General features: G+C 43.7%; 1 protein-coding gene across 1 annotated transcript; it reads left to right on the top strand.

Moving 5' to 3' along the window:
• The first annotated feature begins 8,268 nt into the window (after positions 1 to 8,268).
• Positions 8,269 to 12,461, top strand: Tspyl4 (TSPY like 4). Its single transcript, XM_075945572.1, has one exon. It carries the CDS (start codon positions 8,743 to 8,745, stop codon positions 9,955 to 9,957), a length of 1,215 nt encoding a protein of 404 aa, XP_075801687.1. The 5' UTR covers positions 8,269 to 8,742; the 3' UTR covers positions 9,958 to 12,461.
• Positions 12,462 to 13,228: the final 767 nt, after the last annotated feature.

Genomic DNA, 13,228 nt, shown 5'->3' with positions numbered 1-13,228 from the left:
CAACTACCCAGGATCAGAACCAGGGTTCTGTGTTGACCCATCCCAACATCTATCCCATCTGCTGGAGCACAGAGGGGGTGCATGGGTGGGGAGCCGGTCCTGTGAACCCAGGGCTGCAGGACCCCCACAACACAGGGCAGCAATAGGATGTGCAAGAAGAGTCCCAGTGGGGGCCCAGAATCTACGGTGGAGCAGAGACCAGGGACCTCCAGTCAGACCAATGATTCTTTGTGATGAGCACCTGCATGTTAAGATATATGGATAAAGGTTTACTCGGCGACTCCCTGTGTCACACAGAAGCTTCCAAGACACAATTTTCCCTTTCTTTCTTTCTTTCTTTCTTTCTTTCTTTCTTTCTTTCTTTCGTTCTTTCTTTCTTTCTTTCTCCCCCCTTTTTTCTCTCAAATTATATTTTGTTTTATTTGGAGATGGATGGGATGGGGATGCATGATGTGAAAGACACAAAGAACAAATTAAAAGTTTTTTTTTAAAAAAAACAAAAGAACCAGAGGAATAATAGCTGTTTTAGCTTTAAAATGCCACTTATTAGTACCAGGCCAAAACTGATCTTACTGAAGAGTGTTTTAACTTACAACTAAGAGACGTGCAATAACCTGGTCACTGTCATGGGGTCTGCCTGGGATCCACTGCCTTGTAAAATGTGCTGATCTACTCCGATGTACTTTCCCTAGGGTGCTGCCAAGAATGTGGACCGTTTTTGAACATTACAGTGCTCACAAGCTGGCCGTCAGCTTCAGCTCAGATCTGTTCCTGTCCATCACCCTAAAGCAATGAATTTTTATGGGTAGCTCTAGGCTAGCAGTGTGAACAGTGTGTGGATCTTACTAGAAATGCCCCACTCTAGGCTCACTGAGAGAGAGACTCTGGAAGTAGCGTTTAGAAACCATGTTTGCTCATGCTCTAGGCTGGAGGTGGTCAGCCATTTTAGCTTCTCTGGGTCATATTAGACAAAGAAGAAATGTCTTAAATTGAGGATTAGATTGAAGCTTTATGTGTACCCTTTGAAAACTGTCAAGTAACATATTTGCTGATTAAAAATAGAGTTGTAACTTTACCAAAATACATTTTTCCATGAAATTTTGAAATCTTCAAACTATATCAAACTGAAAAGCAAGGCTACATGTTTGTTTTTTTGTTTTGTTTTGTTTTTCTGTGCACGGAACAGTTCAGCCAATGTCTGGAGATACATAAAATTGTTTGTTTCAATTTGAGCTTGTCCTAATTCCAGTTTCATTAGGATTTCTATTATAATTGGAAACATTTCATTGATGAGTAGTTACTTTTCATTTTGAATGCACAGGCTTAACCCATTTTAATATAAAAATATTAAATCTTCAGGCCATTTTTATTATTAAGTTCTGGCATAAATTTAGCTTCTGATTTTACAAACAACTTGATAATATGTCCTAAACCATACAATATTTTCAACATTTGGTCTTAATTTAGCCTTCTTAGTTTTGAAAAGTAAATGATGTCTCCATAGTCACATCAGTACTTCAGAGGAATCTTTGAATTGGTTATGATTAGTTCCTTGGCTCTTGCATGATTCACAAGTTGGTGACAATACACATGATACCAGTCTTTAAGGATTTCGTGCATCCATTTTGCTGTTGTGTTTTGCAATGATGCTTCCTCAGATATGAATGTGGGACCGTGGTTTCATTGTCTTCTGTTACATTACAACCCCCGTCCTTTGTCTTCTGTCTTCAAGGCATTATCAGGATCTAGTCTAAATATGTTGACAATGGACAAAGAAAATCTCCTTAGCTTCTTTTTTACTACTTGGCATAAATCTTTTGTTCTAGTTGTCTTCTAAGCGCACAAAAGAAGCATTTCTTCACGAACACGATGATTATAAATATCTTCAACGACAATGGCAAGGTGGGCTGTGTTTGTAGCATCACTGTCGTGATCTGCCATTAAAGAATAAAGTGTAAAGTCTATTCCTCATTCATTCCACCCAGGTTCCTCGAACTGCATGTTTATAGTGTGGTGAGACAACCTGATTTTAGAAATATTCCTCTCAGAGGGGATATCAAACCATGTTCCACTCACAATTTAATAAACTTACCACCAGTAAATGGTCCTGATATTGTTGCCATTAAATATGCTAATACTTACACAGACTTTGCAGTAGAATCCATCTGAGCTTCAACAATTTTTCTGTTGAAAAGACAGATTTAGCTTTTTCAGTTCAGCTATTTTGTCCTTCTGACACAGTCTGTGGAAGACTGACTTTGGCAGCTTGTTTTTGCACACTGTGGATGTCTTCTCAAATTCAGTCTTTAAAAACTTGCCCCAGTTCCCTGAGGTTTAAGCAGAGTGCCTCAAAATCATCTTTTCAATTTGTGTAACAATCCTCCTTCATTCATGATTTTTCTTTTTTTGATATTGTAGGGGCTGTGTTGGAATTGAAAGAATAATTGACAGTGGGTTAAGTTTGCTTCGTTCATGAACAGTAATTGACAGGAAGGTAGGAAGGTTTGGGCCCTTCCACTTCTCACCCGTGGATGTGGGCCGACTGTAGAGCATGGGGGGTGAAGTGTGAAGCTCAGCAAGGTGCCAGGTAACCCTAATAAAACATATGGGAATTTTCTGTCTTCTAAACAGCACGACAAGCCTATTGTCTACGCTAGTCAACTGCAGCACCATTGATAACCACGGTGTCTCACTCACCAGGTCTCTATGAGCACATGTTGCATACGGTCGTACCACTTCAACTGTCTGCACATAGAGAACATGCTGGAAATGCTCCCCACCGTAAAACTGAAACCATTCTAAACACATTCAGAGCTGCACATGTAGCATACGGTCGTACCACTTCAACTGTCTGCACCTAGAGAACATGCTGGAAATGCTCCCCACCGTAAAACTGAAACCATTCTAAACACATTCAGAGCTGCAGTAACAATTTAGTGTACGCTTTGATTTTTGTAACTCCATAATATCTATGTCATCATTTCCCTATATAGGTTCATATCTCCAGGATAGGTTCAGCAAAAAAAGTCTATTACCCAAGATGTAAGTAACATGAGCTGCATCATTTTTCATTTCAAACAGATACTTGTGCTCTGTTGTGGTTGCTTCTACTTTTGTCATAAAATATATATAAAATTTTAAATGTATAGCTTGATTTCAGTTAATTGTTTCCAAATCTGCTGATGAATAGCTTCTTTAAAAAAGGAATATGTTTATAAAGAAATTGGAGTGTTTCCAGACCCTAGCGGACTGTAACTGCTTCTTGTCACTACAAATGTCACTTCTGACCTTTACTGGGCAGACTAAGTTGCTTGGCTGCACTTTTCCTCACAACAGAATGAACCAAAAAAAAAAATTCAAATTTTCATTCATTACAGTGGCATTTGAAGTTGCCATGGGTCAGCCCATACAGCTTTTCTTTGGAGTGTTCATTGCAACTAGTCATTAGGCTAGTTCAAGGCCTTTGGCTTCTGCTACATCATCAATACTGGACCCCCGGAGAAGCTCTCAGATATCCTGCTGTTGCCCTGAGTCCTGAGGTGATCCTACAGTTATAGATCGGCAGAGAGGACCCTGACATGCTCCAACGAAGTTAGAGTGGGCCAAAACCCTGGATCTGGGCCTGGGTGGTAGTTGAATTGGTCAGTCAGGTTTTCCTCATTCACACTACCAGAGCCAGCATCCCCTCTACCCAGGCAAGAGCTAGGGCCAGCTCTCCCATGTCCATGTCATAGGGGCTGGCCTTACAGTGTTTTGCCGCCAAGAGCAGTTCTCCCACACTGCCCAAACAAGGGGCAGGACCAGCTCTCCCATCAGTAGCATGAACAAGAGGTGGGGCCAGCTGTCTGGAGTCCTGCTTTCCTATGCTGCCCAGGTGAGGGGCAGGCCCCCCCTCTTCCAAGTGGGTCAGCCTGAGAAAGGTGGGGACAGCTCACTAGCATCCAAGCCATTGAGGCCAGCTCTGCTGTGCCATCCATGCAAGGGGCAGGGCTAGCTTTCCTGCACCCGAGTGGTTGGGGCTAACTCTCCCAAGCCCATGTCACCATTGGTACCCCTGTGTGGTGACTGGGACTTGGGGGCGGATCTCAAATTGTGGCAATCTTCCAGTCTCTGCCTCTCGAGCTCAGGCATGCGTGATTATAACCAGATAATAATAATAAAAAAATGCTTTTGAAGTCTAAACACTTGGCACTCTTAATAAGCTGTCCCAATGCTTAATGTAAGTGTTCCTCTGATACATGCTTTCCAAATCACTGTACACCTGCAAATTTGACCCTGGTGCTCTCTTGCTCTTGCCAGGCGATGTCAGCAGAAGGCACCCAGAGAACATGTAACCCCACATTTTTCCCTTTCATAATTCTAAAGAGTTTGAAGATGAAACGTCAAGAGGCTGCTGTTGTCCAATTATGGCAGTGAAACTAACAACCAAATTCATGTGTGCCCAGACAAGGACAACTGCATTGTGAGTGCTATTCTTTTGATAACAGTAGTAACGTTTCATTGATTGTGTCAAAAAACAAAACAAAACAAACAAACAAAAACAGTGTACCTTAGGACTAAGGATATGGACCACGTAAATTGTGGACACTTCATCTATCCATGACATTGCTCTTCGGATCAGAACATTCCACCATTCACATCCATGGGACTCAGTGGTAATGGTAGCTCCATACACTGTTGATTCCATACATAACCCATCCAACTACCTCACTTTAGCGTGAACGCTATGCATGCCACAGCATCTACGTATTGAAATACAGATCTTAAATATTTCTTTCATTTATTTTTAAGCTACTACTATGATCTTGCATTGATTAAAACTTATATTTGAAAAAATAACACACAAAAAAAACTGCAGTTGAATCAAGCTCCTAGAAACTCATGAAGTTTAGACTGACAGCTGTGGAGTCTTCATGGGACCGAACTAGGCCCTCCATATGTGGGAGGCAGGGGTGAAGCTTCTATCTGCGAGGCACCTGCCAGTAGGACCAGGATCTATTCCTGGTGCGTGAGCTAGCTTACTGGAGTCTATTCCCTATGGTGGGATGCCATGCTCAGCCTTAATGCAGGGGTGGGGGGGACTTTATCCTGCCCCAACTTAATGGGCCAGACTTTGTTGTCTCCCCATGGGAGCCCTTACCCTTTGGGAGGAGTGGGTGGGAGGCTAAGGGGGGGGAGACAGGAAGGGGCTGGAGGAGGAGTGGGATAGGAGAGAGAACTGTGGCTATAATGTAAAATGAAATTAAAAAAATAAACTAGAAAAAAAAAAGCTGGGTATGGAGGTGCATCCCAGCACTCTGGAGACAGAGGCACATGAATCTGAATTTGAGGACAGCTTGCTGGTCTACATAATGAGTTCCAGGACAGCAAAAGCTACATAGAGTCTTAATTAGTCCCCCATCTCTTTTCTGTCTCCCCTCTCCCCACCCTCTCTCTAAACATTATAGTATAGCATGTGAATTTCAAATAAGGAAAAGTCATAATATTTGTTTCAAAAATTAATATCAAATCGATTGGTAACTATGAAGGTATTGAACTAGAGGATCACTCATTGTTTTCTTCTTTAAGAACTAGGTACATCCCCAACAATTATTAATTGTGAGGAAAATAGATGCTATAGATCAAATGTTTATGCCCCTCCAATAATATGTGGAAAGATAATCCCCGGTGTGAGGATCAAGGTGGAGTCTTTGAGAAACAACTAATTTGCTTATTGAGGGCTCAGTTGAGGGTCTTAACTGGATTAGATCCCTAAAAGGTCCTCCTCATGTGAGGACACAGCAAAAAGTGCTGCTTACGACCAAAAAGCAGGGCCTCATCAGACATCAACTCTACTGTCTCCTTGGTCTTTGATTTCATAGTGTCCAGAACTCCAAGAAATACATTTCTACTGTTTGTAATTCATCCTGCCTAGAGTGTGCTGATGTAGCACCCTGAAATGACTAGTGGGGTTAGGAAGGCTAGAGAGAGGGTTTCAATTGTTTGGGAAGTACCATTAGTGAGCACACAGGCTTCTGAGCCAGACTATGGAGGAGCAGAGCGTCGCTTCCCTGTTTGCTGTATGACTGTAAATCAATTCTTCAGTTCCATCTGAAGCCAAGTAGAGATCATATATTGAAGTATGTAAAAGTATACAGTATACAAAGTTACAACTGAATATAACCACCAATAATCATATAATTAGAAATATTATTATTCTGAAAAAAGTCAAGAAGAATAATAGGGCATATTTCATAATTTTTTTAATATTTATATATACTTGGGTAAAATCATTTCCATTTGATTGCTATGTTTGATCTTCTGATTTCCCAGTAAATGAAAATTATATTGTAGATTTTCACAGAATTTTCCATGCCTATCTTTCCATAGCATCATGTTATTGACATATTGTTTTCAATGAGACTGAGTTTCATTGCCAATTACCAACAGAATATGCTCCGTTATATAGGAAACGTTCAATCTTCTAACATACCAAAAACTTAAGGTATGATTTATAGCTTTATCTAAACAACTCAAACACTAGGAAAGTCATATTAAAAGTTTTCATTTAAATTTAAATTCTCACTTACACAATCAGGTTTCATGAAAACACTCTGTGAGATACTGGCCTGTACTGTATTAAATGCCAATGGAGTTGCTTGTTATACCACATTATTATCTTGCTGGGATGAGGAAAACGGTCATCACAACCAGGAATGCTAAAAAGTTAAACCCAGGTAAGTTCTAAATTGGGTGTAAAAGCCATGAGAGCTATAGGAATTTAAAGGATTAACAATGCTAATGTGGTAAGCAGTACGGATGGGAAGAGGCAATTTGTCATTAATCCCAGTATGGACAATTGATTTCTCGGTGCTTCCTGGGTTCCTGGATATGAACCAATGTGATTTAAATGTCCTGTGAGATTCCCGTAGACATTTAAATAAAGGGCCGGCTGTGAGGGGTAAACAAATGATTTTGGTGGCAGGTATAATCAAATCAAAGATGATGGAAGGCTGGGTTGTTTCATCGGTAGAGAAATTAATCTTTAAAACATGGGTAAATACAAGGGGGAAAAGTCCACATGTAATTTTCTCACTTTTATGAAGTGATGTAATAACGAACTTTTTCCTTCCGCCTGAACTGCCCTGTAAATTGGTTCGGCATTTGATATTTCTCTGCATCGTGGCTTAGGCTAAAGCCCAAGAGTGTTTGCTGCTTCTACAGCAGTGGGAAGAGTCTTTAGGTACAGAAACAGTGGGATGCCAAAGAATAGCCCAGAAGTCACAAAGCCAGTTGCAGCTCAATGTCTATTCATTTACCAAGGAAGTGAAGCAATACACTGATTTCTGCTCGGTAAGGCAAAAAAAACATTTGTTCGGAGAAAAAGGAAAGGGCCCAGAAAAATAATTGCTGTTTCTGGATTTAACCTTTTTGCACCTTTTTATTTTATTTGGAGAACTGATCTATTTTCCAGCAGGGAGAGGTCAGTCTGGATATACCAGCTTTGGGTGGGGACACCAGACTGAATGGTATGCCCTTCCGTTGTTGGCCAGTGATGTCTCTCATCACCTCCCAGTCTTAGCTGAAGCAGGCACTACCCCTTCCTCTCCTCACTAGAGGTCTTGGGGTAGTGCTGCTTTTCTTTAAACTCTAATTCCCAGCTGAGTATTTGAGCATAACCATACTCTGGGTGAGAGTCAATTAATTTACCAATGCAAAGAGCTGTAACACTTTGTTAAATATGCAGAATTTAAGTCTCTCGTTAGTCTTACCGACCCAAGAATTAACCTCATTATTCTGACTGTAGGAAGCTAAGAGACAGTGGTGATTACAAATACTTTCTCTAAGCTGACTTGAATGGATGACCTTTCTTCTTTCTAAGCAGCTATTTTAGAGACAGTAACTTAGCTGTCTGGAAAAGCTGGTAATTGTTTCTGCCTTCACAAAAGCAAATTCGGGCAAATGTTTGTTGGCTTCATACTCACAGGCATGAAGCAGAAACCAAGATTATAACCCAAGGCAAAGGAACGTTCAAAATCCTCTGAGATTATGTTTCCTCCAGTAATATCGAAGGGCTAAATTTGTGCATATGATATTCGTGTGGCCACCTATAAGGAGCAGTTTACTATTCATTTGAAAGTGAATAAATATCCAATCGCTTCATAGACATCAGCTAATATATACAAACATTAAAATCGTAACAGAAGCTGAAATGATTTTGAATGTCTCCTTTGCATAAAAATAAAAACAGCAACGACACTTGTCTTTCAAAATCGGATTCTGCGCAATTCCTCAGTAACCGCCATGAATTTGTGGACGAAATAAGAAAGGCCTGTGAGCTGGGGAATTCGTTTTTCTATTTCTGAGAAGCTCGATGAGATCTGATTTTATTAGACAATAGCTTCTGTTTATAAATGTATTTTAAGACAATGGTTTATAGAATGTTGAAATTAATTTAGAGATTTGCGAATACACATTAATATAATTTTGCATCCGTTTGTGTAAACAAACGCAATTTCCAGATAAGATTCAATTTACAGCATCGTGTAAAAAGACAAAAAGAATACATTGACTGACAAGCTTAATTACCTGGGTAGCCAGTTCTCGCGCTATGGTTAGATGCAGCTGCTACCCTGACGTCACAGGTTGCCATGGTAGCAACAGCCCTGAAGGAAAAGGGGTGGAGCTAAGCACTCACTGCGGTGCTGCGCTGCGTCTGCAGAGGACGAGGAAGGCTCCTCTGCAGGGCTGACATCTGCCAAAATGAGCGGCCTGGATGAGGGCAATGAGCTCCCTCTCGCTAACACCACGACCCCCGCCCATGCCCCGGAAGATCTGGATCTGAACCGTGAGGAAACCGAGGCGGCGCGGGCGATGGAGGATGCAGGTGAGGCCGGTGCGAAGGGAGGCGCGCCCCCGGATTCCCAGCACTGCGGCGGACCTGTGCTTTGCCTTGCAGTGGCTGAAAATTGCGGTGATGCGGCAGGCGGAGAGGGGCTGGAGGATGCTCTGTCTCCATCAAAGGGCGGGGACGCAGCCCCAGTCCCTGTGGCAGCCAACGACAGCAATAAAAATGGCTGTCAGCCTGAAGGGCCGCGCAGCCCAGCTGGACCGAAAGCTCTGGAAGCCTGTGGTGCGGTGGGCCTGGGGTCCCAGATGGTGCCGGGGGCAAAGAAGACCAAGGAAATGACGGCGACCAAGTGCGCCACCTCTGTGGCAGCCGAAAAGGAGGGAGAAGCAGGGGCGGCGATGCAGGAAAAGAAGGGGGTACAGAAGGAAAAAAAGGTAGCCGCAGGAGGAAAGGAGGAGACTCGTCCCAGGGCCCCGAAGATCAATAATTGCATGGACTCGCTAGAGGCCATCGATCAAGAGCTGTCAAACGTAAATGCGCAGGCCGACAGGGCCTTCCTCCAGTTGGAACGCAAATTTGGGCGGATGAGAAGGCTCCACATGCAGCGCAGAAGTTTCATCATCCAAAACATCCCAGGTTTCTGGGTCACCGCTTTTCGGAACCACCCTCAGCTGTCACCAATGATCAGCGGCCAAGATGAAGACATGATGAGGTACATGATCAATTTAGAAGTGGAGGAGCTTAAGCACCCAAGAGCAGGCTGCAAATTTAAGTTCATCTTCCAAAGCAACCCCTACTTCCGAAATGAGGGGCTGGTCAAGGAATATGAGCGCAGATCCTCCGGTAGAGTGGTATCCCTCTCTACTCCGATCCGCTGGCACCGGGGCCAAGAACCCCAGGCCCATATCCACAGGAATCGGGAAGGGAACACGATTCCCAGTTTCTTCAATTGGTTCTCAGACCACAGCCTCCTAGAATTCGACAGAATAGCTGAAATTATCAAAGGGGAGCTGTGGTCCAATCCTCTACAATACTACCTGATGGGCGATGGGCCACGCAGAGGAGTTCGCGTCCCACCAAGACAGCCAGTGGAGAGTCCCAGGTCCTTCAGGTTCCAGTCTGGTTAAGCTCTTCCCTTGCAAGAAGCTCCTGCAGGAGAGTCCTACCACCTCCTCGGTTTGGCCAGCAGCATGCAGCCTCTCGTCTGCTTTCTCTTCCTGTTGGATTGTGTCCTTTGGTTCTTCTCAGTCTCTAGTAGTTTCAAGATCGTGGCTTCCAAGTCTATGCTCTTCTTTCTCTTGGCCATCACCGTGTTCTGCATAGTGTTAATGGTGTTCCAGTGCATGGCCTCCAAACTGCTTCTAAGCCAAGCTCACAGTGCTGTAGTTTGTACTGCCTTCCTTTGCATGGCTTGGTTCTTGTCTGTGACCATGTCTTCTTCCAGTTTTTTAAAAGTGGTTCTCTACCATAAGAAAGCTTGACATATCCTTACCAAGAATTTGCCAGGTCTCATTCTTCCTGCCGTGTTTCTTATTTTCTATGGACTGTGATGAACTGTGACTTTCACCACTGCAAGATGGAACTGTATCCCAACCCAGCCATCAGCCCATCAGGACATTCCAACTGATCCTAGCTGTCTTCCTGGGCCTTTGCTATTTACCACGGAAGCAGGTGGCTGGTGGGTGACTACTAGGCATGAGTAAAGTAACAGGCCGGGAGTGTTTTATGTTACCACATCGGTCTTGTACGTTTGGTTACTGTGCATTGTGATCAGCTACTGGTGAGTATGAAGGCCTGTGCAGTTGCCCACTAGTTCTCTCCTGGTTGAGCTGGGCACAGGCCAACACTGTTCCTCAGGAACTAAGGACCCGAGCTCCTAGGCAGCACACAGGGCCCCCGACTATTACCCGTGACTCCGTTGGCCATTGGGCAGGATGTGTAGTCTCATAGGCAGTGCCCAAAGCAAAGCCTGAGTGCCTCCCTTCTGAGCCCTAGCCAACAAATTATTCGGAATCCAGGCAACTTTGTTAGGTAACGCCCCCTACTCCTGTGTCCACACCCACACTGATTATTAAGTCATAGCTGCCTAGGTTGGGGTGGTTGGAAATAATTTGTGGCACTCCACACAGGGTTTGCTGTGTTTTTTTTCTCACTGACTCTTCTTTCTTCCTGTTCCCTTCTCTTTGAAGCAGTTACAGCCTAAAGGCAGAAAAAAAAAACTGGCTACAGGTTTGTTTTTTCTTTCCTCCCCGTTCCCCAGTTCTGCCCAGGCAGAAAAAGGTACTGTAGTCTCTAAATCTCTTGCTGTCCTTACTATTTCACCCTTCTCTTAGTAACGTCTGAAAATTTCAAGGGAGGCCACCTCCCCCTCTCCCTCCTCCTCCATTCCACCAGAATGTGTATTTCTTCAGCTCTAGTTTGAGAAAGAAGAATCTCAACGACTGACTGCAGCCCCTGAGCGAGATGTGAACAAACACAACTAAAACTGCACCTGTTCCTAAAGACGAGCGGGCATTTTTCGGGGTGCAGCCTGTAGAATGACTAGAGAGTAGCTATGTGCGTCATCCCTGTTCCGCTTGTCTGACCTTGGTCCTTACTTATCAGCTTCTGAATTTCCTTCCTTGTTTCCATCCTAACAAAGGAGGAAGCAGGCTGTCGAGTGCATTGTGGGAGACTCCAAGCCTCTTCTGAGGGATGGGGGGATGTGAGGAGTCTGGATTTGCAGGGCTTGCTCCTGTGTGCACGCAGTTGTGCAGTGACAGCTCTTAGTTCTGAGCCTGCAGCTGTGGTCCTCACCCATCCTCCCTCTGATTTAAAGACCTTATTAGAAGCTTCCCCAGAGCTCTGGAGGTCTGGATACCTTCAGTCGAGCCCTAGAGAAGGACTAGAGTGAAAGGGGAGCCTACTGCAGAGTGAGTTCTAGGCCTGCTGTGATGACTGATGTCTTGCAGGAGCATGGCTGGGGGCAGTGGTCACTGAGGCAAGTTTCTAGTGCAGAATGGGGAGATCAGATGGGTTGGGATTTAAAAGGAATGCTTCTCAACTTCGCCAATAGATCTTTTGTGAACAATGTAAGTCTGGGTGTTTTCTTCTCCAGATTCTCAGAGTGACCTTTGTCTGTGGGAGATCAACGGTGTGCACTCCTTATCCCACTGTGCTTGACCAAACCCTATTACTCCCTGTCAGCTGACTGGCAGAATTGATGTTTACAAGCCTGCCTTTTGCTTATCATTGAGAACAAGTGCAAACATTTGAATATCCGTCCTTTGCAGTACGAAGCCTCCGTGAATATTCATTACTAGATTAACTTATTCTGGTGTCTATTCCTATATAGCTGTATTCTTAGAAACACAATCCGCATAATGTGATCTTTGAAGTCCGAAGATTTTGAAAACTGTTGCTATGTCTTGTAAAAGTGATTTCAAAAGAAAAAAAAACGTAACTTGTCGTACTGATATTTCTGCTGTAGTAATACTTGACACTCTGTTTCACCAGTGTGGGACTAGAACGGCCACCACACTAAATGAGACTGAGTCCTTTGTCTTCTCCTGTGTGCTTGAAGGAAAAACATGTTACTGTTATGTTTCTTGTCTTCACCAAAAAGAAATAAATGAATAAAGATGAATAAAAAGCTCTGTGCTGTCTGGGATAACACAGGCTGGGCAACGATGAGCCGCTTCACTCCTATTCACAGGGCCACATGAACTGAGCACAGGGCCAGCAGGTGAGAGATGATGTGAGCTGGCTCTGAAGCTGCACGGAGAATAACTAGAGAGCCTGGGTGTGGTAGCGCATGAATGTGACTGCAGCTCTCGGGAGCCTGAGGAAGGAGGAGGTGGAGGCTGAGGCCAGAGTGGGCTACAAAGCAATTCAGAGGCAGCTGGGCTGCCACACACACACACACACACACACACACACACACACACACACGTATGTATTTATATAAACACACACATATATATCCTTTGATCCAGTTTTAATACAAGGTATATATGGAATATATGCCATATACACATGTTTATATATTTCTCTATATATCTTGTATTAAGGATATATATCTTATATCAAAGGAAGGAAATTAAGTTCTAAAACTGAGAAAGAAAAAGAAATTCAAGGGAATGGAGCAGGCACAGGGCTGTAGGAATGAGCCAGCTGTTTGGCAGTGACGTCGACCGGATGTCGGTGTCTAACATTCCCAGCAGATTAAGCAGCAGGAAGCCATGTTAACCTGCAGTGAGTGGGTGGCATTGTGTCATCAGGAGGAACACCTTTGTTAGACTAAAGCTAAAAAAGGAAAGGCAGAGTACAGCGGTGCTCAGACTTCTAGGACAGGAAAAAGGCCGAGGCCGCAACAGATAGTTAGCCTGCAAACTCTCCAAGCTCAGAAATCATACCAGC

Source organism: Microtus pennsylvanicus, chromosome 1 (genome assembly GCF_037038515.1).
Source record: "Microtus pennsylvanicus isolate mMicPen1 chromosome 1, mMicPen1.hap1, whole genome shotgun sequence".
NCBI lineage: Eukaryota > Metazoa > Chordata > Mammalia > Rodentia > Cricetidae > Microtus > Microtus pennsylvanicus.
This window is presented reverse-complemented; position numbering and strand designations above follow the sequence as displayed.

Bases quoted from the DNA above. Each gene is read 5' to 3' on its own strand.
- Tspyl4 (XM_075945572.1), top strand. From the start codon at position 8,743: ATGAGCGGCCTGGATGAGGGCAATGAGCTCCCTCTCGCTAACACCACG.